The 23,610-nt window shown below is 39.7% G+C and overlaps 1 protein-coding gene across 5 annotated transcripts in view; it reads right to left on the bottom strand.

Moving 5' to 3' along the window:
- Window positions 1-7,579: 7,579 nt before the first annotated feature.
- The window catches only part of PTPN13 (protein tyrosine phosphatase non-receptor type 13), a 114,942-nt gene continuing 98,911 nt past the window's right edge, over window positions 7,580-23,610 (bottom strand). For 4 of the 5 annotated variants that reach the window (XM_035325129.1, XM_035325128.1, XM_035325130.1 and 1 more), the window contains 16 exons: window positions 23,163-23,321; window positions 22,659-22,830; window positions 22,344-22,554; window positions 21,309-21,379; window positions 19,601-19,662; window positions 18,742-18,898; window positions 18,241-18,417; window positions 16,872-16,954; window positions 15,585-15,640; window positions 14,542-14,645; window positions 13,167-13,315; window positions 12,457-12,547; window positions 11,398-11,735; window positions 10,651-10,866; window positions 9,433-9,495; window positions 7,580-8,422 (listed from right to left, as the gene is read on the bottom strand). In XM_035325129.1, the coding sequence (XP_035181020.1) occupies window positions 8,345-8,422; window positions 9,433-9,495; window positions 10,651-10,866; window positions 11,398-11,735; window positions 12,457-12,547; window positions 13,167-13,315; window positions 14,542-14,645; window positions 15,585-15,640; window positions 16,872-16,954; window positions 18,241-18,417; window positions 18,742-18,898; window positions 19,601-19,662; window positions 21,309-21,379; window positions 22,344-22,554; window positions 22,659-22,830; window positions 23,163-23,321 (2,187 nt within the window). In that variant the 3' untranslated portion in view covers window positions 7,580-8,344. The remainder of the gene's footprint in view (window positions 8,423-9,432; window positions 9,496-10,650; window positions 10,867-11,397; window positions 11,736-12,456; window positions 12,548-13,166; window positions 13,316-14,541; window positions 14,646-15,584; window positions 15,641-16,871; window positions 16,955-18,240; window positions 18,418-18,741; window positions 18,899-19,600; window positions 19,663-21,308; window positions 21,380-22,343; window positions 22,555-22,658; window positions 22,831-23,162; window positions 23,322-23,610) is intronic. The other variant, XM_035325127.1, reaches the window with a different exon arrangement.

Raw genomic sequence — 23,610 nt, 5'->3', positions numbered from 1 at the left:
TGTTAAAATGCCATTTGTAAAAAACAAACCAAAACCTTTCCTTCCATTCCAGCCTTCAGCTGTGCTCTCACACCGTGCTCCTTCGGGTTTGAGGATGAATTTCTACAAGTAGGAACTGACTGGAACATACTACATTGTATCTTTCTGAACACATAAGGTGATAAATTTCTTGGGTCAGGTCCTGATGTGCTTTTGCCTTGTACCAAGAACATTAGCGAGTCTCAGCAAATTATGGGAGTGAGACAGCTAGAAAACATGAGGCAGCACGACTGCAGAATAAATTGTGCTAGGGAAAAGCCAGGAGGCCATGCACACTGGGGTTCCCTCAGTTGCACTGGTTTTCCACCCAGCTCTGTAACTTTGGAGCATGGAAGAAGGTTCTTACATTTCTTGGAGCCTCTGATAGCATGCCTGGATTCTGAAAAGAACAACAAAGAGCTGTTCTCAAAATGGTCATAGGAAGGGCTTACCCAGGGATAGAAAACAGCAACCTCTGGGGCTCTGCTGGAAAGGAAAAAACAACGGTACATGGAAAAACAGGTTGCAGCAGAGGGACAAACACACAATTTTCATATGAACAAAGAGCCTTGCTTGTTTGACTGCAAGCCTAGCTCACATAGCTCCCACATAAATCTAACTTCGCCTGCTAATGCTTTATGTTTTACTGAGGAAAGCCAAGCAAAGCAGGCAGCTGTGCTCTGGGAATCATTTCTGTTGAGGCACGGGGAAAGAAGATCCAATTGTGCTGATGGACAGACTGGCAGTGCCCTGGGCACACTACCGTGGAGGAAATGCCTCGTGATAACCACTCGCCCCCATCTGCAGCATCAGCATGATAACCTTTTTCAGAATAGAGCTGGCAACTATGCCCCTGTGTCACTGTCCTGAGATCCAGCCTCAGGAGCTAGCAAGCAGCATTAGTTGCTTTACAGCGTTCAGAGCTTGTCAGAAACACTGAGACAAACAGACTTGACCTTACTCTGTAATTTCATTTATTGTAGCTGAAATTTTTCTTTGTGGATACATCAAGCAGACCAGGACCAGTTATTTTAATTGTCAAATCTGAGGTCACTGGCCTTTCAGACATTATTGCTAGAGAAATAATTGCTAAAAAAAAAGCCTTGTCATTCCTTAGACTTCACTGAACAATGCCAGCACGTAGAGACAGCCTTGACCTCGAAGAGCTGACAAACTCTATATAAAGTAAGACGCGACAGAATGACAGCAGATGGACAGAGAGCACAGGAAAGCAAAGAGACTCCACACGGCAGGCTGACAGGCCCTATCTGAACATACCAGCAGCCCACAGAGCAAGGGTGAACTACGAGACAGATGAGCCGACAGGCTATCAGCTGCTGGTGTTTGGGATGGCTCCAACGGGCTGCAAAGGTCTGGCTTCAGTGGGTTCATGGTGGCACTACTCTAGAGGCGTTCTGCTTTCCCTAAGCCCGAAAAGGCCATGCAGAGGAGATGCAAGAAGATACAGTCCTGACTCTTGACCACTCAAGGCCAGGATATTTTTAAACCCACAACTGTTTCATGCGAGAAATTTATTTGCTCGGCAAATGTCAAAATAGCTGTGGGGAAAGTGATCCCATTTTACAGTGCATAGCCAAGTGCTCTTCTGCTTTATCCCCTAACTCTGTCCAGCTTTCAAGTGACTCCTGCTGCCTTGCTCACCACATCGAAGCTGGCTCTCCCAGCTCAGGCAGGAAGGTGTTAGGTGCAAAATGCTGAAAGCCCTCAGCTCCCATTTCAGTAGGCTCAGCCTGAATGCCCAACACTGGCAGAGGGGGGAACAAATTCCAGCTGTTACTCAAGCTTTGAATTCTACCTCACTCAAGATTTCAAGGCAAGAGCAGGGAAGTTTTGAATGCTCATTATTAAAACGAGTCTTCTAACTACACTGTTATCAATGAAAGAGTGCTTCTGAGTCCTTACAGAGTTTCCTGAAAGCCTGTAAGGTTCTGCAGCTATTAAGGACCTGCCCCTTGCAGTGCCAAGCACAGCATGCTCAGCTGAGGGCAGAACTGCAGCTACCATCTCAGGCAAATTCGCTACTGGGGAAACAGGAACAGAAAACACCACGACTCCTTTGCTTATCTTCTGGACTCTTTTGCATACTTTCTTTAACTCAGTCCATTAACTAAGGTTGGGTATGCATTCAGACCCAACCTCACCATTTACAAAAGAACCTTCCACTTTTGGAAAAACCAGCAGCTGGAACACACAGAGGCTCACCTCAGCACTGTGGTGACATTCATTGTCAAAGGCTGAAGCAATGTTCTAGGAGCTGGAATGGAGACTTGTAGAGAAGAAGTACAATAGGATGGAGAGGAATGTTAATGTCTTCTGCCTTTGGGCACAGGACTAACACCTGTGTTTGGGCTTGCGCTGTTAGTCAGACAAGAAATACATTTTGAAGCACGTATAGATCTGCCAGGTCTCTGCTTAACGCCAAGATGATAGATGGTCATGTTACGACACCTGCACAGCACCCAGGGATATTCTGAGGGGCAAGGGACTTCATTTTCCATTGCCAGTGCTCTGTCAGATTTCCTTTAACCAGTTCTCCATTTGCCTCATGGGCCAGGGAGAAGATATCCAAAATGTATTTGCTGTCAACAGTGCAACTGTGTAGGAATTTCAAGCATTGGAGTCTAGTGTGATTCTTTTACGCACGATTTGTCAGGTGTACAAGTAGAAACTTACGCCTGATGTGAAAAAGGAACGCCAGGTGCTGGATTTTTGCCAGTGCTTTCTAAGAGCAACAGATTTCAAGGGGAACATGCAGTACTGAGGAAGATGAAAAGAACAATGAAACTCAGATCCACAGTCACCATAAAATGATGCAAGCAAGGCCGGACGCTGTAAATGTTTCACAAAGGGGTACAACTGGCCCTGAAAGGCACCCACGAGATTATTTCAACAGAACACCTCAAGAAGTTGAAAACCAGCATGAAAAATAAAGAGTGCTCTGAGGTAACACTAAAACTTGTTAAAGGATGGTGACACTACAAGGAAGGAACACTAAGATGTTTTTTGTCCTTAGCCTTCAGTAGGGCCTGTAAATTCTGACTGGCAATGCCAAAAACATTGCTGATGCTGGAGATGCAAGAACTAACAAAACAGACTTATGCAGCAGGTTCTTGAGGAAGGAAAGGCTGAATAATTGGCATGCTACCTTATTTTCCACAGCAGAGCGTTCACAAGAATTTTTATGAAGAAAATAAAAATGGTTTAATGTCTGTGGAATACAACCCAGCAATAGAAAAAGGTGGTGCTGAACATGTTCATCCCCCAAAAGAAATCCAAAGAACTAAAAAGCACACACACACAGAGACACATACACGTATATATAATTGAGAAGAATTATGAACATATGTGAAAACACAGCTGCAAATGTGCCATCTGTTTTTAATGGGTTATTTCTTTATCTCTATCTGCTTGAGAACAGTGTGGATATACTGTATATCTAGCTTTAAGAGTTGAAAAACCAAATTAGTCCATGCAAAGCTCCTTGTTAATGAATACCAGGTTGTTTCTGTGACCAAGCTGACTCAGTCAGAGGTAACACTTTGTTTGGGAATCTGGTTATTATAATCAAGTAGTAGTCACGGCCCTACCAGAGGAAAAAAACAAATACTGAGGTCATCACAGTACAGCAATGGAGATGAAATCCACTTCCTGGGACTCACCTAAGCAAATTAGTAACTAAATCTGCTCCCAGCCCAACAATTTCTCCTTCAGATCCCATTCTTTTAGCCAGCAAGATCTTGCCTTCATTAAAACAAAACCAACCCCCCGCTCCCAACATCTCATTACGAAACAAAGCTCCCTGCAGAGCCCACTTGACTAGCCAAGACAAATCAGTAGAAATAAAGCACAACAAGAGAAGTTCAAATTCAGGTCTGAATGCCACCTGCAGAAGGCATTCTTCAGTTTTGTGACCCAGCACTGCTCACACCCCCTCCCAAGACTTTCAGGTGACTCAGTCGCTCTTTTTTTCATAGCTTACACAAAAATAACTGCTGGGTTACACCAGACACACTTGTATCACCAGCAAAATCAAGTAACGCAACACAGAAAAACAACAGAACTCACTGTGCCTCTAACATTCAGAGTTGCTGCCGGGCTGTCCTCTCAAAAGCTGCTTAAATGATTAGTAGCATTTCCCAGAACCCTTCGTTCAGCCAAGATCAACTAACTGCACTGGAAAGGTAGCACCGAACAGACTGTCCACTCCAGCAGGGCGAAGAGCTGTAAACCATTCCACATTTGCCCCTGGTTTTGTTACAACTTGACTGTCGGTGGATGCCATAACAAACTTGGTCTTGCACCCTGACAATGCTTCACATTCATGAATGTTAGCAAAACACCTCCCCCTCACTCAACAAAAGGTGGCCCTTGGCCCATAGGTTTCTACCCCTGGGTGCTCTAGAGCAGACATCGCATATCATGCGTATTAACTGCAGGTTTGTTTGGGTGAGAAATACTACGATGACATAAACCAAGAAGTTATTAGCATATATGAGGGGCCAAACCGCTTTGATTTCCCAGTGGGAGAATATTTTTCAACAGAGAGGAAGTCCAAAGCATTTCAAAAGCATTATAGCACCTGCAAGTCAGCTGGTTTTTCAACTTCCAAAGCTTAGATTTTGTTTTTATTCTACATTGTTCATCATATGCAGTACTCATGGCCCAGACATTCTGTTGATGCACCTTCCTGTAAGGGGTTTGCAGAGGGGGTTATACCACTGGTTTCTGCCACGCCTGCAGAGTCACTCCAGAAAACCTTCGCTACCATGCAGTTCACTATGCACAGAGTTGTTCAGCTCCTGAGATTTCTCCTGTTTCATCTTCCATAGTCCTCCTCAGTCCCACCTCACCACACAGAAAACAAAGTATGTGCAGCTGTAGAATTATCACGACACCCAAGAAAGTGAGTGACTGTTTGGACCTGCACTGTCAGAAGATGACAGATGAGAGCTTTAATGGAAAACAAGCCCATGTCCCAGCAAGAAGCCTGCTTCCTTTTACTTAAAGCACCTTTTGAAATCTTTCCCTCCTGCCTTTTAGATCTTCCTGCAGAACACTGGGCAGTTGATGCAGGGAAGCAATCCTTACACATAGCAGAGTTTTCAATCATTCCTAAGTACTTACTTTCCCCAGATAGCTATTGAGCTAGCTGTAGAAGGAAGCCCACTGTGAAGGAAGAGGCTGCTTAGAAGCATTCAAGGAACAAGAGTAATGAGTCCTGAGAACAGCCTCCAAGGAGTGATTGGAATTAATTCTTCATAGGCTGTTGCCCTCCTCTTGCATACAGGAAGACCATCAACAAAAGCCAAAGTACAGATAAACTACTAATGGCACAGGGCTGCTTATTTAGCAAAGCACATATGCTTCTGTCAGCTAATTCTATTTGGAAGAAAAAAGAATCCTTTCCCTGTTAACACAAGGACAATCCTTTAATTAGAGCCATAATGGAGTACGTATCAGCTTTTTCCCTAGTCTAGTAAACTTCCTGCTGAAAATCAGATATCCTATAAAAGGGAAAATCCCTTTCAGCTCTAACATGCCCTGGCTGCTTAATCAGCAAGACATCACAATGTTATTTTAAAAAAATAAATAAATAAAAAATAAGTAAATAAAAAGGTGTGTGTGGGGGAGCACTCAAGATTTTTTTTTTCCCCAGAGAATTATATGGTTAGCCTACTAAGAAATCACAAAGTATTTATCCATCCAGGGAAGTAGCTTCTCAATTACTTTTTCTCTACCTACTTTTAAGGGACATAAAGATTTCAGGTAGTCTAAACCTGTGGAGAAAGATAAACACCGCTGCTTGCTTCCAACCTGATTCCCCATGGATACCAAGCTTAAGTGAAGACATTGTGAGAGCATGAGCATTTTCTGGTAGCAAGTTTTGAGCTATACAGTCTACTTCAGCCCAGTGACACAGATGGTGAGTTCTACCTGTTAGGCAAAAGACAGATACCCACCTTTCTCAGTGCCCTCAACAGGTACAAGACAAAGGAGCAATTTCATCTTTATTGGATATGAAATTCCTCAAAGCTGAGACACAAATGGGAAGAAATTCAGACAAGTTTTTTCTTTGCTTTTTCCTGGGGGTGGGGAGGTTTGGTCAAGCTAATTATCCTCTGCTTTGGTGCACCCATCATGAAAAGGAAAGTGGGTACAACATACCATACTGTAGATCTTCGTGTTTGTGACACTTCGTGTTTGTGACAACAAGCAAATCCTGGAATCTTCCACTGATTTCTGTTTCCCATGGGCTGTTTGCTGTATTGTGCAAATTGTTTGCACAATACAAAAGTGGGCTTCACATAGTGTAGCATATTATAAAGTTCCTGTTTCTATGCTTTTTGTCATGTACATGAAAACATCGAAGGGGAGAATTTAGCAGCTTTTAATATAATGTATTTTTTATTTTAATAATGTATTTTTTTTTATTTCTGAAAACCAGACATACCCAAATCCTCTAAACTCACTACTTATGTGAAAACAGTAGCAGCATATCAGCTGTCTTTACTTACTTTGCCTACTGACAACTGTAGTCCTGAAAATGTTCTCTCTTTACTTTAAATCTCCTTCATACAGGTGTACTGTCAACATGGCTAGTCAATTTGCCACTGCTTCTCACTATGCACACAGAATGTTTTCCTTCCTTAATATCCACTGCTCTTAAAAGGTGTAATTTTTCAGTTGTGCTGGTAAGCTGGAGGGAATAAAGATCATAGCATTACTGTGACAAGCGAAAAAGGCTCTTCTCCTTTCTTCAGTCATGCTATTGCTAGTTATGTTACCATTAATAATATATAATGCCATTAAATAAGCTAGATGGTGACCATTCCAGGGTTGGGACAGCAGAACACTGTGGGTATGTGGTGGTTTCACACCAGTAGGCAGCTCAGCACCACCACGCTGCTCTCTCACTCCCCCTCCTCAGACAGACAGGGAGAAAATACAATGAAAATAAAGCTCAAGGGCTGAGATAAGGACAGGGAGATCAATACAGCTACTATTTTGAAGAGTGAAACCTTGGAGAGTCACAAGTCTCTGAACTTATTTTTACCCTTGCAATGCAGAACGCTTCTAGCAGTTTTTCCATCATCAAAAAATGCCCACAGAGCGTAAAACTAAGATTCCATTTCAGAACAGTTGGCTGTTTATAGTATCACTAAAACATTGAGTTACTTAGAACTCAGTATCCTGCCTTCCCCATCAAGCGTGGCTGGTTTAAGCAGAGCAGGTTCCGTTGTTGTCAGCTCACTGCCACAGCATCCAAGTACCAACCCACCACAAAATGTGACGTAGGTCTCAATGCCCATGTATGCCAAAAAACAGGGAGGGAAGGGAAGGGAAAATACCTCTTCCTTTCACCAGTGTGGAAGCTCTCTAGAAGGGAACCCACAGTTCTGTAGCTTTTCTCAAATGGATACTGAAGAACAGGCACCAGGAGGGCCCTTCTGTTGCTAATCATGCAAGAAGTGTAGCGACCACAGTGTTGGGGAAGGATGCCCTGTTAGGCCAGGGAAATCAGTAAAAGGACACAAAAATACCCAGATCCACCAATCAGTGTATTTTAAGTGTATTTTTATTTACAGAGTAGCGATGCCTAATAAGTTTTAAGGTTAGACATCTGATAATTCAACTTTTTTTTTTTGTAAAAGTATATAAATATATACATGAAACTCTATCAAGTAAACATTATTAACTGTGATACTTACAGTAAACATTCACTACTATCCTTATGCTAAAAGGCATCTCTTAAACCTTAAATACTGATTTCAAGATACCCTCTATAAAATAGTTCTAACTGTACTAAAAGGACAAAAATGTCTGTGCCATAAACAAGCTTTTCAAAGAGACTAGTAAAATGTCTTCGTAATAAAGTTGACCAGGCCAAAAATACTGCTTTATCCCAACCCCTAAGAAACAAATACCCCAGAGCAGTTGCAGAACTGCAGGAGGTATTATAAGATTATTTTTTTCTTCATTTTTTTTAATTAAAATATTTTTATTTCAGTACTTAATCACATATTAAGGATGCTGCAAAAAATGCAGCTGTTATTAAATATTATTTACTGTTATACAAGTATCTCACAGATGTGTCCACGGGCGTAAGACACTAGTGGTATTGCATGAGCTATCCCTTTTCCATATACTATATACCTTATCTGGAGTGATGAAGAGACTATTTAGAAAAACCATTTGACAGCAACTGAAGAAAATGACTGGAATAATATTAGCAGAACAAATAAAACAGGTGAGAATCTTTACATCTCCTTGCTTCCTTGTTTTAAAAGCATTTCCATTCAGTATTTTATTTCCCTCTCTGTTCTTCCTGTTGGAGATGGTTCAGGACATAAAGGACAACTTGATAGCAGAAAATGTACTGATCCTGCAAGGGAAAGGAAATCAGAGTACACATGAAAAATGCTTGCACCTCCTAAGCAATTCACTCTCACCTGCCACAGCACTTGATTTCAATAATATTTCTATAGTAGAATAAGCCAGAAAAATAGACAATTGAGAAATATACAACCTCAACTTCAAACAAGGATAGGCACTTGCCTGCCACTAAAGGTATAGTTTTACATAGGGCATTCATCCTCCTTTTGCTTCATTTTTGATGTGAACTAGAATAGACTAAACACTTCACAGAAGCAGAAATGAAGATAGCAAGTGACCTTTAAAGATCTTTGATCACTCCAACTAATAGAGAACTCAGATTTGATCACTCTCAGATAGATAACTCAGATTTGATCACTCCAACTAACAGAGACGTCAGATTACTATCTGAGATTAACTAATAGAGAACTCAGATTACAGAGCATTTTATCTTAAAATCTTAGTTTTTTTAGGTCAATACATGTTTGAGAGCTGATCTTTGTTTTGTTGGAGAGGTTGGGGTGATGGTTCTTTCTGGTTTATTTTTTTAACTGCAGTTAGACAACTCCATGTTCAAAAAGTGGTGCAAATCCAAAGTAAGGTTAAACATCTTACTCCAGAGTAATCCAGATTACCCCTAAAACACTCAATTTATTTCTAAACACCTCCCCCTAAAAGGCGGTTTCAAGATGTCTCCAGTAATTTCAGCGATTCACAGCAGCTATATAGTTGGGCTTTCGCTTCAGCATGCAATGCTTTTTGACAAAAAAGCTCATCTGATTTCTACTCTAACACATGCTTTAGAAGAAGAAAACCCTAACTCCAGCTCATACTATTATTTTTTTAACCACAAATTGAAAGAGCACAGAGCATACGATTTAATTCTCCCAACACAAACAGCACATTAGAGGACATGAAGACAACCACTGCATGCCTTACAAAAAGCTTCCTGGCACGTCAGTTAGAATTCCAGCATCTTTCCTGTAGCTGGAAGGCTGAATCTGGAGAAGCCAGACTCACCTCTGTCTGAACCATCCCATGTCTCTGCAGACGCATCGTGCGCACCAGGTCTGAGATGTCAAACTACAAAAACAAACAGCAAGTGAAATGTTGAAAGAAGACATACTGCATGTAAGAAAATGAGCATCACACAAAGGAATCCAACTAGCTACCTGAAACATTTTGTAGTGAGACGATTTGCAGTTCAGTGTATCCTGCACGTTTGGCAGATTACCAGCATGAGCCATCTTGGAGCGATAAGGATGTGGCCCTCCTGCACCATATACCTTTCTCTTTTTCCTTTCACTGTGTGCCTCTATTGGCTCTCTTGCTTACACATACTAGGAACTGAGTGTACAGAAAATAGAGCCCCTCATCCCAACCTAACACAATGCTTTTAATTTCTAGAGGTCTATACGAGTTCTAGACATTTAGTGGGTGCTTGGAAACCCTGCTGATGACATTCTAGCTCACCTCTACAAAATTCACAAAAACATTTGCTACACTGGTCCAGTGAAGGATACAAACATTAAGGAGGCTAGCACCCCCCTGTGGATCACCCTAGAGAGCAGTGTGCTGTCTCAGAATGAGGTGTTTGCACCATGTGTTTTTGATGTTTTTTTTTTGTTACTTGTTTCAAACACAGAAGTTACGTTGTCACTAAGAATAGGATTCTGTTGCCTATACATATATTCTGCTTGCCTTTAGCAGCTCTGCAACTGCGCATCAATCTTTGGCTCATCAAGAGTCACATCTGTCATCTCTACCATCATTTACTGTAAGGGTTTCTCAGATCTGTCAGTACATCCAGCCAATAAGGTAGGCATTTAAACTCTTTTCCTTCACTTGCCTGAGCTGATGTGGCAATACACTTTTATTCCCAAGCCACACTCTGAAAATCTGCTCAGTAGATCTCCTTGCAGCACAACCTAGGATATGTTAAGCAGTACCTCATATAGTGTTTCTGAGCTCTCAACAACCAGGACACTTAAAGAAATTCCCTGACTTAATCCAAGAACCAGATGTCAGATCTTTCCCTGCACCCTCCTGCATCCTCCTCATCATTAAAGAAACATTTGCACAGCTGCTGCTGTTGTACATCCTCATTTATGTTACACTAAGATGCGATCTACATGCTGACCTCGAAAGCATGGCATTTTCTTGAAACAACTGATCAACTCCCATTGAGCAGCTCCTGCAAGTGAAAAGTACATCTTACTCATCCTGTCAGGTACTTACATCGAGATCTCTGCTGATTAACCCCAGAACTACATCTATACATATGAGGGTCCCCGACCGGCCAATGCCCGCACTGCAGTGAGTTACGATGGGTCCCGATTTGTAGACATGCCGCATGTAGGAGATAAAAGTTAGCAGGTCATCTGGTTGAGAGGGGGTGTCATGGTCAGGCCAGGCAATGAAGTTCAGATGGGAAATGTGCCGTACTTCACCTGTCTGAGGTTTAAGAACAACAGGAACAACAAAATGTTACACATAGAATGAAGAAAAAGGCAGGTAAGTTCTCAAACAAAGCACTTTCTGAAGAGACGGATTTGCCCCATGAAAGTGGTCTCTAATCCAGTGAAACAAGAGAAGCCACGAGCTAAACTCCTAGCTGATAGTTACACTGTATAAGGTTCAATGTGCAGGCTGAGTTAATCATACACAGGAATGAACCAGACAGACTGAATAATGATACATCCTGATACATCTTTCTGTTTACGTGACCAAAGGCACCTAAGGAGCCACATTAGCATCATAAAATCACCTTCTGGCCCACCAGGCCTTCTCTTGTAAAAAGTCACCGAGTAGCACAACTTGCAAGGCAGAAGAGTTGCTCAGTAACATTCGTTGGCCAGAGAGAAGCTCCATATTACATCTCCACATGGACATTGCAATTGAAAGCAGGCAAGTCACAAGCATGAGAACTGAAACACCAGCACACCCAGGAAGAAGTTCTCAACGTGCCAAATGAGATGCACTTACCTGAATCTCTTCTAGCTCCAGCACTCTAATGATGAAGCCCTTCAGCTGCTGGAATCTTACAAGAGCAAGCCGTAGTCTGTCAGTTATCATGGTGGTTTTATTGAGTACATCTGGCCAGTAACGCTGGCATTTTATCTTTTCTCCTTCAACCTCCTGAGTCATCATGGCAATCACAGTACATTTTTGTTCCCAAACCATTTGCCAGAAATCCGCTACAGTAGTAGGGAGAGGTCCTTGGCATGCAATGTAAATGAACTCTTCGTTCCCCACTGGCATGCGAATGAAGCTGGCATTGATGTATCCACCTTCAGTCCCAAGAGGTACTCTAGTGGTATCATCTGCAATCCCAACGCAACAGAAATACTTTAATGCTATGCATGCACATTATCAGACCTTCACACAATAGAGATGCTGAGCCTTGCACACTCACATGGTGCTTATCTCCAAAGATGCTACCAAATTTTATTAAAAAGAAAACCCAAAAAAACAGAAAACAATATAATACTTGCTTTAAGGTACAAGTCAGTACTTCTTGAAAAAAGAAGATAGCTAGGGGAGAAACTTAACCAACAGACAGGCAGGGTATGTGACTAAAACTGCATCACCTTTGAAACTGAGTTGGAGTATTCTTCACTCAGAGGTAGCCTCTGTCAGTTCTCACTACTCCTCAACTCATCTCCCAGCTAACAAACCAACTTTTATTGTAGGAAACTTACTGGCAATTGCATATTTGTTATTCCCAAGTGTACATGGGTAAAACTGAAAAAAAAAGTTCTCTGGCTCCATAAATCTATCTCATTTAATAAGTGGAATCTTCTCAAATAGATGCCAAACCCATGGACATCCATCCCTACCTACCACATGAATTTGTTGCTTACCAATACTAAACTGCTTTATAAATATTCAATTTAAACTTGTAGAAAATGATATATTAACTTTTCCCCACTCAGCAGTAGAACTGGGACTGGGAATCAAACCATCTCAACTTGTGATCCAATTCACGTGACCGTACAGATGGATACAAAATATCAACAAAGTGTCAGATTAGTTAGGACTTACAAGGAAGTATGTTTTTGTATCTGTTCTTCTTCCTGTTCTCCTTTGCTTGTCCAATCAAACACTGATCCAACGGTTTTAACTCTTGAAGATTCTGTAAGGAAGAAGTAACTCATACATTACAATGCAATGAATGATGACAAGTGGTAAAGCAGTCTCTCAGAGACACAAAACAAAGAAAATAATCCTACTGTGGATATGCACAAAAATTGGGTCACAGAAAGGAAGCTAATGTCAGATACCTAAAAAAATACACCACCGTGAAACAAACCAATGAAAAAAACCCTGTGATCTAGTAAATACTTCAGCTCCTTCTCCTAAAGCAGAGTTTAACAATGTTGAGACATGGAAAGGACTTTTCTCATTCTGCAGCTAGATTTTGCAGCATTTATTTACCTTATCCATGCCTGCATATCCATTTAGGATAGAGAAATGAAATAAGAATTTACCAGAAATTTACTAAAAATAAGAATGACGTAAACATTTTTGAATTGAACTGCCAGCTCCACCTCATCTCATCTCTCAGCAGCTGGCGGGGGGAAGGGCGAGATGTTTGGTGAAGGAAGTCTTTTCATCCTTTTAAATTGCTGCAAATCAAAGCGCTGTGGTCTTTAAAGGCAGTGATGAATCAACCATTCTATTTCTAACTGTTTCATCCTGTTAAAAAGCAAAGTTTTAGAAAAAAGGACCTAAAAGGACAAATAGTTACTCACTTCAATCTCTTTAGAAGGGACTCCCTGTTCCAGCAATCCACGCAACATCCTGATGACCGACTTCAATTTGGCTCCTGAGTACTTGCCTCCAGGGAGCACATTCACAGTAGGGAGCGAAGAGATCTCTTCATTTGTCACCAAAGGGAAATCTAGCAGAAGAATAAGGCTGATTTAAATGCCTGTATAAATAGCTAAAATTAAGGCAACATAAAATGCAGTGCAGTGCTAGATTTCTTTGTTACTGTTATATATGGTTTTCCTGCCATGCAGGAAACTGACTCATATGTTATTATTATCTTTTACAAAAAAGGCATGACCAATAAAGCATCTTTGAGCGAAACAGTCTTTTCAACACTATTTGCTACCTCTGTAGATAGTTTCTCAGTTTGACAGGCAAAAACAAAGTAACTAACATAAACAGCAAGAAGCAAAATTGGCTTTCATTAATCCAGGTACCAAATGGAATGTTTTCCTGAACTTACAGTGAGTAAACTAAAATGAACTCCATATATACTTTAAATGTAGGTTCTTAAAAACAATAATCTACTAAATTCATAAATATAAACATGGATGAGTTCAGAAGTCTCCAGTTAAATAAACATCACATCCTGTGAATTCATCTGTAGTGCTTATAGTCAAGATGGCTTTTAAATGTTAATTGTAAGATGCATTTAAAACATTGTCTTCTCCAATAAAGCCTGCTTTCTGTCAGACCTTCAGCGCTCCTCTGAAACAAAAAAAAATCATAAACCAGAAGTCTCTGCTATTGCAATTAAGTGTCCTTTCATCTACTAGCTTAGGCAAAAGGTTTACGTGGATTATTCTTTACTTCTTTTAATGAATACAGATACTACAGACACAATGCTACGGTGTATGAATTTCAGGAGCTGACTTTTCTAATCCTATCTCAAAAGGAAAAGACTAGCTTCTGCCAAATGCATCAAACTTAGCAGTACTTCACCCTGCCAAATTGAGCAACAGTGGAAAACTGAGACTCAATATAGAGGGAAAATATTGCACAATTTGAACATGTAAGTACTACTTCAAGCACACAAGGTATTGATTTGATCACGGTTAAACCACACGAACCATCAAATGTTGCTACAGTTTTTGTCATATAGATACTATGGGAGAGAACTGGTTTCAACTCTACAACTAGAGGCCAAATCTTGACAATACTTGTTCTGATCAGCTCTCACACCGATACTATAGTTGTAAAGGTCCTTTCCAGTGGGTAGTAGAGCTGTTATATTTCCCATTATACCTATCATTACACCCTCAAAACACATCTTAGACATTTTACTATTCAGTTCTGACATATTGTCTCCTTAATGTGATCCTCAGTTTTCAATTGATGATTTGGGGCAGTTCTTGCCTTTATTTACACGATCCTGGTTGATTGATTCAATTGGCAATTCATCACTTCCCCACGTGATTTCATCTTCATCTGCTTGACTCAAGGGAGGTTGTGGAGGTGACCTAAAGAAGACAAGGAACATAAGAAACAACACCCAGAGATAACACATTTGCAATCTAATGAAACATTAGCAGGAGGTAATTTATAGCTACAAGTTCCTCTGGACCAGATCCATACAAGTGATCTCAAAAAAAAAACGCAAAAAAACAAGAAAGAACAAAACCCACCCCCCTTTTTTTCAGTCACCACTGGGGATTAAAAAAAAAAAAAAATGATGACAGCAGGGGAAGAACTCAGACAATATTACTCTAGTAATAATAATCACTGCAATGACATTTCAAAGGCAAAGCAGTCAAATAACAACCAATAGAATATTTGGACCATTCACATAATTCAACATGTATGTACTAGGGTATCTATTTTAAACTGCAAGTTTTCTACCTTTGTTGAGAATGGCAATAAAGATATCAAGTATCTATACAACATAACGGCCCTGTTGAAGCCAAGATTCAACACAAACTTTCCAGAGGCTTTATCAAAACACAGCGACATACATCTTGACTGAAGCACTAGTTAGAGTAAGGACAAATATTACGCAGCGAAACCATTATGTGTATTTCCAAGATTCAAGGTGTCTCAAAGCAAAAGCTGGTAACATGGCCAGGCGCATACTTAGTTTTCCGTGTAAGAAGAGGAAGCCCCAAGCACCCAAGTGGAAACGGACTGCACGCATGTCCTAATTACATGTTAAAACCATATATCAAAGGAACAAATACAGCCAGGGCACAGTATACCACAGAAAGGTGACTAATGTTCAGGTGAATTGTAACCTTTTAAATAACAAGAACAGGCAGACAGCAATTCAACAAGACATTACATACATAATTACCTATATCCCTCTTCTCCCTGTGCACACATGTATGCTATATTTGCATTATAACAGCTCTCTTTAGAGCTTCATATCTCATGGGTTTACTTTCAAGCAATACTAGAAATCTTACCTTTCTGGCACAGCTTTTTCTTCACAATGGTCTTCACAACCGTTTAAATGTGTTGGCTAGTGGAAGAGAAAAACACACACATCAAGATCATAGTCATAAAGCTCATCCACTCTAAATTATCAAGGATGTGAGCAGTTATACAGAGTTTTTCTGAAGGGGACTAAATTCAGAGCATCAAATAATGTAAGACTTCACTATTTTAGCTCACTAATGCAAAATAACAAAGAAGAACACTGAGCACTTGGAAGAAGGCTGCACTGTAACAAGGCCAACAGCTATCTTAAAATTATTCCTGACTCATGGCAGCAGTAGAGCCATCCACATTTTTTCCAGTTGACTTTTTTGTTTGTAATCCTTAAAAACCTCTTATGAGGCAAGTCTGACAGTGAATACTTAGGCATCCTGAAAAGCCACCACTGCCATAAAGAACAGAACAGGGCTTTACCTCTAAATTCTAGGTACTCCTATCTATGTCTTCCTCAAAAGACAAAGATGACTCAGCAAAGAAGAGGGCATTTAAATTCTCTTTTGGAGAAAGAACAACTCCGCAAAAGGATTTATGCTTATTAGGCCATCCTGGAAGTTTCTACTGTCGTAGTCAGTTTTACTTTTGGATCTCCTAGAGAACATGACAGAGAGCCAGATGGTCATTTTGTCTCTCAGCGCTCCCTGACTGGACGGAGAAATCCACAACAGCTAGGATATGGCAGATACAAAGGACTTCTGATAATCTGAAGTGTGAAACCATACTAGTGCATCTAGTGACTGATGTAGAACAGGACATGTAATAATGTAGGGTAAATCACATGTAGAAGGTATTCAAGTTAATGAAAGAATTCTAGCAAAAAGTACGGAGAAAAGAGGCCTCAAATTTATATGTTGCAAAGATAAATCTACACAATATTTATTGTGACTACTTCCCTTATTTGAGCAGGAATCAAGGCAACTTTTGAGATTAAATGACTGAAGTAACACTAATGAGGTATTTTATCACTTAAAAAAAACACACATGGAACAAAACAAAAAATGGTTTTATATGAGAATAAGTTTATGCTAATTCCATACTTCGTTCTCTTGCATAATTATTTTATTAAAGAGTAATCATACACTATTTCAAAAATAACTTTTTATACACCATTTAAAGCTACTATTGACAAAGATATCTTCATTTAAAATGCACGTTAAGGTTATTTCCATGAGGCCTATACAAATAAGTAAAACAATCAATTAAAACAGACTGACACAACAAAATCTGCAGACATGTCTGCCAGCTTATTGCCATCTCACCTCTGAAAAATCTTCAGGTAAAGATGACCCATCACAGTCAGTATCTTCAGACTTATCTTCTGTCAGCTTCCCATTCATTTCTAAGTAGCAGGAAAATCAGAATGCAGAAGATACAGCATGAACACAATGAAAGTTATCCTGAAACTACCTTCTCAGACATGTATTCCTGTGTAGTGCCAAACATGTGTAACAGGATTCACAGGCGCCAGAATAATCAAGAAACAACTTTTAAGTCCCATTACTACCAGCGTGCTGAAGAATCAGACTTATGGCTTCCTCCTTCTTAAACAGAAGAGTTGTGATTAAAAGAGAGGTTGTTTGCACAGCTAACGGAATGTATGTGCCACAGTTTAACAGATGGGCAGGCTAGTGCTAGGAAATCATCAGATTCCCATGTCAACAGTGTTTCAGCAATTCAATTACATTTAGACCTGCAGCAGCTATAAACAAGGCTTCTACTCTCTCCTTGTATTACCAAGTCCTAATCAAACGTTCTCAATAAAAACTGGCTGCTATAGCAGTTCTCTGCTGCCCTGTCTTAAATGTACAATATATGTTCATTTGCAAAGAGCAGATCGCAGCTAAAAGAAATTGCAAGTAGTGGAACTCAAATGATATTCCTCAGGTAAGGTCCTGGCACAGCCAGAACCTCAGTATTCCCTGATTTCTAATATAACGACAGGTGACAATAACCCAACGAACTTAAAGAGCAGCAAAAAAGCTGAAGTAGTTACAACTTTGGAAGGTTTATCTTCAATTCTGAAAGGAAACTCTACACAAGTTAGCAAGCGTCTTGCTTGAGCAGTGGGGAGCATCCATAGTGTGATATCACAAAGAACAACAAAACCATACTGCACACTAAGTTTCAGTTAGTAACAACTGCAGCTGAGGAGACAAAAAAAAAAAAGAAAAGAAAGCTGCACAAAAGGAAGCAGCTACCAAAAAAATGCACAGTTTTCCTAAGAGATAAAGCATGTTGGAACAAACTGTTTGGTTTTGAGAGATCTCAACACATTTCCACATTTTGCAATCTGCGATCAAGGTGACATTGGAATGCCAGAAGTGTGAATACAGTTAAAGAACTAGGTACCTAAACACTAATTCCACTCATGAAACAATTTGAGAACAGAACAGGATTCTTTCTCCCAGATTACTGAATGCAATGATGCAGATTTATCAACCTAGAACTTGACATACTAAACTGCACCCGAAGTTCACTGGAAACAGCAACCACTTGTAGCTTACTTTGGAAACTTTCACTTCAGAAAACAATTCAATGTCGCCTGTCACACTTGCTGCAGCTTACTCAGCATCTATTTTACAAGGCATGTTGTTTCTAGTCATCTGTTTTTTCGGTGGCTCACAGTACCTGAGAGATGATCTTCTGATGTGGCCTTCTTGATGTGTAGAAGGTTCTGGGCCTCTGATGTAGCATTATTACGATTTAAGAGGTTCTGGGCTTCCTCATCTACAACATCCAACAGGTATTGGACAACTTCATTGTGATCGTCTTCATCATAATATTCATCATCTGGAACCTCTGTTTCTGAAAAACAAATAGTATAAAACGTCAATTTTTCCCAAAGTGGGCTGGGGGCAGACAACGAGGAGAAAGAGAGGGGTAGACACCAAGGCATTATTCCTAGCTGCTACCATGGCTTTCCCTCATTTCCCTCTGACACAAAATCCAATTTTCATATATCTACTTCCAACATGAACTAATTCCTCAAGAGCACACCATGGGGCTTGAAGATGATCTTTTAATGTTGACTGCCAACCTAGCTTTGACTAATTTCAGTCTATTCAAACTCTATTACCTTGATTCTCTTTCACCCACAAACAAATTGTCCCTTATCTCATCTCTTCTTACCTGATTTGTCACCGTGTTTAGAAACATCTGCTATCTGAGTGGCAAAGCCAAGGGAAGAGGCATCTCCAGACCCTGTGAGATTCATCAGTCCTTTTGTGTGGTGGGTATTAGTTTCTGTGTTTGCATGAGATGGTCCTAGGATGCCATTGCCATTGACCTAATAAAGTGAAGAACACTACAAATTAACTCTTAAAGAGTTTGGCATCTTTTTAAGCTGTTTAAGAAGTAAAAAGTACACAGCTCCACTTAGCAAAAAAACAGAAAGAAACTAGCCATATCCTATTTCATCTGAGAGAGCTGGGTGATGGGTGGGCAGAGTTCTACTTGCCCATTGGGCAGCTTTGAGGTGTGTTTGAAGTTTCAAATGACATTAGCAAAGGAAAAGAAATAATTAAAAAAAAAGACACACAGAGATGAAGAATTAACTACTACAAGAAAACACACAGTAACATTTCACATTATATGTCCTCAACAAAATGTGCAAGCTTCAGTTCTTTTGGTGCCACATTATACCTTTTTCTCAGAAAAAAAGGTGAAAAAGAGAAAACAATCTGGTGATGTAACGTGCAAGTATCTGCAGGAATTGGGAAGAGAATAGATAATAGCCTTGCATCCTCTCATAAGATCACTTGTCTTTCTATAAGGCAATCCTAAAGAGAAGATGAATTCCCAAAACTAGTATATTCATTATCATCACTGATTTTTCATAACAAATGGCAACAGGGAATTTGCATAATTAAACAGTGCATTACATCAAACTAACTTCTCTAAAAAAGGAAAAGGAACAAAACTCTAACTTGTATAAACTATATTCTTTTCTCTAGTTAATGAAAATGCACACCATAGAGGAAATGTTTACCTTGGGCCCATAAGCATCCGTTGTCTTTTCTGTTTTATCACAGGGATCACCATGAGAACAGCCTAAACAAAATGGGCAAGAAAATCAACAACTTAAGAACATTATTTTTACCATAATTAAATTAGTCCCCATCAGTTATTATTACAAAATAAACAAGATGTTTTATATTACATTGTGAAATGAGTAACATTTCTGCCAGCCTGATTAATGGACATTGCCAAGCTTACATCTGACAAACTAAAACTTCAAAAAGCCATAATAAAATAAAGTTCAACAGAAGGGGAAGCTTGACTGCTCATAAAAATAACCAACTTTAAACAAGGACAAATGTTAATAAGTAGAGTAACAACTTAATGTCTAAAGGCAACACTGGCATCTTAGGGAAACAGGATATGATTTCCTTTCCCTTCAGATGTATAGATTACAACCCTGCAAACATCTGTTATTTTTTTGCTTGTTTATTTTTCAGTAAACATCATCTGACTTATTTGGTCCTTGTTCTAAGGTACCTTCCCTTCTTTGTCAAGAAAAAAGAGTGATACCATGATACATAAGACCATTGCTTATGTCAGACGTCATATTACTGGTATAATAAGTAAGACAAAGAGGAACCACTTGATCCTGTGTACGTAGCTTCTAGTGGAGTTCTGGATTTCCTTACACATGCTTTTACAAGCTGAGAAGCATTTAGATGGAATTGCCAAAAGGTAAGAATTGCTTGTTGTGAACCTATGCATGACAAGTCATCTAAGAGAAGGGAGTTTAAGGTGGTATCTTTGCAGATTCAGTTAAAAGGCATCTTCCTAATCAATATCTTGACTAAGTCTTTTGAAACGGAAAGGTTAGCATAGCTGTCGAGTATGTGAGCAACAATGAAATGGAACAGTTCAGTAATTTTACAAGGTGAGATCAATATTCAAAACTATCTTGATACATTAAGGGCAAGTGTGAAAAACAAGGCCTTGATGAATCACAACAAATGCCAAGCACCACATTTCAATGGAAGAAACAAATGCTTCAGACAGTGACAGCATAAACATGGGTTCAGCAGGGACACAAATGTAGGTGGTAAAACATCCTGAATTTAAGTGAGTGAACAAGGTACTATTTAGCCAAACGAAGTTCATCTCATCTCACTCAGGAAGCATTAACAACAATGCTGTCTACAGAAAACTAAAACCAATTATTTCTGTCTGCTTGGCCTGTCTGTGAGCCTCACTCAATGTCATGTGTGTGACTGGAGACACCATGCTTGAGGAGGAAAATAGCTCAATGTAAACAAACTGGAGGGAATGATAAGATCAGTTTGGGCTTGATCGGTCTGGAAAAAGAAGATTAACAGATGACCTGAAGCCCTTGCAAATGTAACAAAATTATATTTTTATGCCTGGTCAGAAGATACAGGACACAAGTAGAATAATATTATTTTTACACATATATCAAAAAAGATCAGTTGAACTTACTCCTTGGCTTGTTTTTAGAGAAAATTTCTAAATTACAGTAGAAACAGAAACATAGACTATTGCTGAATCTCTTTTAGTGGAGCTTTAAAAGCAAAGAGCCAGCAAACACCTGCTGGAGCTCATCTCAGTACATGGAGTTGCAGTGCAGCAACTGCACTCGGATATCATCTTAAGATGCATACAAGTTCCTTCATTTTCATGGACACATGCATTTCAGCTGCCATAAGTAACCAAGCAAATCTTACCATTAGATTTTTTTGACCATGAATTTGAGCTGTCAGGGCTTTTGGACTTTGGAAGCACTGGATGACCATCTCTATGAAAATAAATGTTTACAGAAATGTGTATTAACGTATATAAATCAATAAAAGCATGATTATTGCACATACATACATCAATATCTTATGACCAATAAAACTGCTAGTTGTTCTGTCTATTACAAGAACTCTGGAACATTAAAATATTCTATAATAGAGATAAAAGCACTGGTAGTTTGGTCAGTTCCTACTTCAGGAAGGAACCAAGACTTGGTTAGAGCTGGAGTTTCATTCTGGATTCCTACAAAAAGATTTGACCTCAAAATTCTTCCCCCTCTGTGACAGAAAAGAGGAGAAAGGAGAAAGGCAGAGAGGGAGCAAAGAACAGCAAGCATGGCTGGAATATTTCAAAAATGAGGTAAACGTCACTAGGCTTTCTGTCCCAAGCAACAACTAAAACTCACAATAATCTGGAGAGTTTGTTAGGCTGCTGTATTCCATTACAGAAGCAGCAGGGATTAGTGAAAATGCAAGGGTAGACTAAGATCCGTGCCAGAGGGTTTTGGCATTCAAGGCTGTGCCAGAGCATCCATGTTATGATAAACTGATTGTCAGTGCTTAAATAGTTCAATCTCCTTTTTATGCTTACAGAATACTCAGTAGCAGTTTGATTTAAACAACAACAAAAAGGGGATAATTGCATTAAAACAACGTGTGTTATATTTTGAAAACGATACTTTGAACACTTATGCTTCATAGCTGGACACTGCCTTGTGTTCCCTAGAAACATGAAACACAACAAGTACCAAATACCCTTCTCCACTGAAGCACAGAAATTGAGAATATACATCCCCTTTTTGTGGCATCAGTCCTCAGTAACATGCCAGCTGGTACCACTCCGGTGAACCAGTTATCAGAGCATGAACACGTTTTACCCAAATACTCATACAATCTTTTTTTTTTTTTTTTTTTTTTTTTTGAGTAAAATGAAAGGGAAGCATTTGCTTCCAACATACAACATACCTAGTCGCTTTGAGCACCACTTTAGGAAGGGATGTTTCCAATGACCTTTTGGCTTCTTTCAGAGACATTCCCTGTGTGCTTACTCCATTAATGTAATGGATAATATCTAGCACATGGAGACTCCCTTCCCTGGCAGCAACTGATCTGGGGAGAATGTCACTAATATACACAACTTGGTAAAGGCTGTCATGACCTCCTGATAACACCAGACCTGTGTAGGTAAAAAAAAAAAAAAAAATAAAAATCAAGTTCTTGCTTTGTAACTGAAGGAAAAAAAATCACACTAGAGAAAAAAGCAGTATAGTTCTCTGTTACCTAGCTCCTCCTTATGACATGTTAGTGTAATATCAGGCAGTAAATGAGGCAATACTGGCATCTTGGGTAACTCCAAAACGCGTCCTAACACTAGTCTGACGGATTTGGGGGCAGCACGGAGAAAATTTACTGCATCTGTATGACTCATGTTAGTGACATCAATGTCATTAACCTGTGAAGAAAAAAAAAAGAAGCATCTCCCAGTTAGGTTCCAAATAAAACAGACAGTGTTAGAGTAAAAAATCACTACTGTTCCTGTTGCTGACGCTTGACATTAAAGCACAAAACTAAGGATGCTTTATTGACAACGCATGCGGTTACTCATATTTATTTCCTACTTTTATTTTTTTTGTCTAACTGCTATCTAATTATGCCTCACAAAATGTGCATGCCTTTGTTCCTTAAACATGTTTACTTTAGCACGCAATGGAGTTCACATTTATTTTAGGGTCAAAGTTGTCCTTTTCATGCAATCACTCTATGTGGAAATGGTAATTCTCTCACTTTTATTAGTCGGTCTCCAGGTCGTAGTCTCCCATCGCTTTTGGCAGGATCCTGAACAATGTCATGAATGTAGCAGCCAACGTTATCGTTACCTTTGGTCACTGTGAAGCCCAGACTACCCTTTTCAGACTTGGTCATGGTGACTTGGAGCTCTACTTCCTAGGGAAAGAAAGTAGTGCTTTACAATGCATACGAACAGAAGCAAACACTTCACGGAATTTAAGAGTGTCAGAAATATAAAACGGATTTACCTATCGGTTTAAATGGAACACAAGCCTGAATAAGTACTGAGATGTCTGTCTGAGCAGGCTCAGCTTAGCTGCATCAAGTAATTACCTCTAATTTCAACCTCTTTTTCATGAAGCTAACCTTGTGCCAAAGGCCCATTATCTAAATGGAGTTGTCAAGGTACCTGTCAAAACTGACACCTTAATTTACCCTCAACTAG

Source organism: Oxyura jamaicensis, chromosome 4, assembly GCF_011077185.1.
Source record: "Oxyura jamaicensis isolate SHBP4307 breed ruddy duck chromosome 4, BPBGC_Ojam_1.0, whole genome shotgun sequence".
Lineage (NCBI taxonomy): Eukaryota > Metazoa > Chordata > Aves > Anseriformes > Anatidae > Oxyura > Oxyura jamaicensis.
The sequence above is the reverse complement of the archived record's forward strand: the minus strand, read 5'-3'. Positions and strand labels throughout refer to the sequence as shown.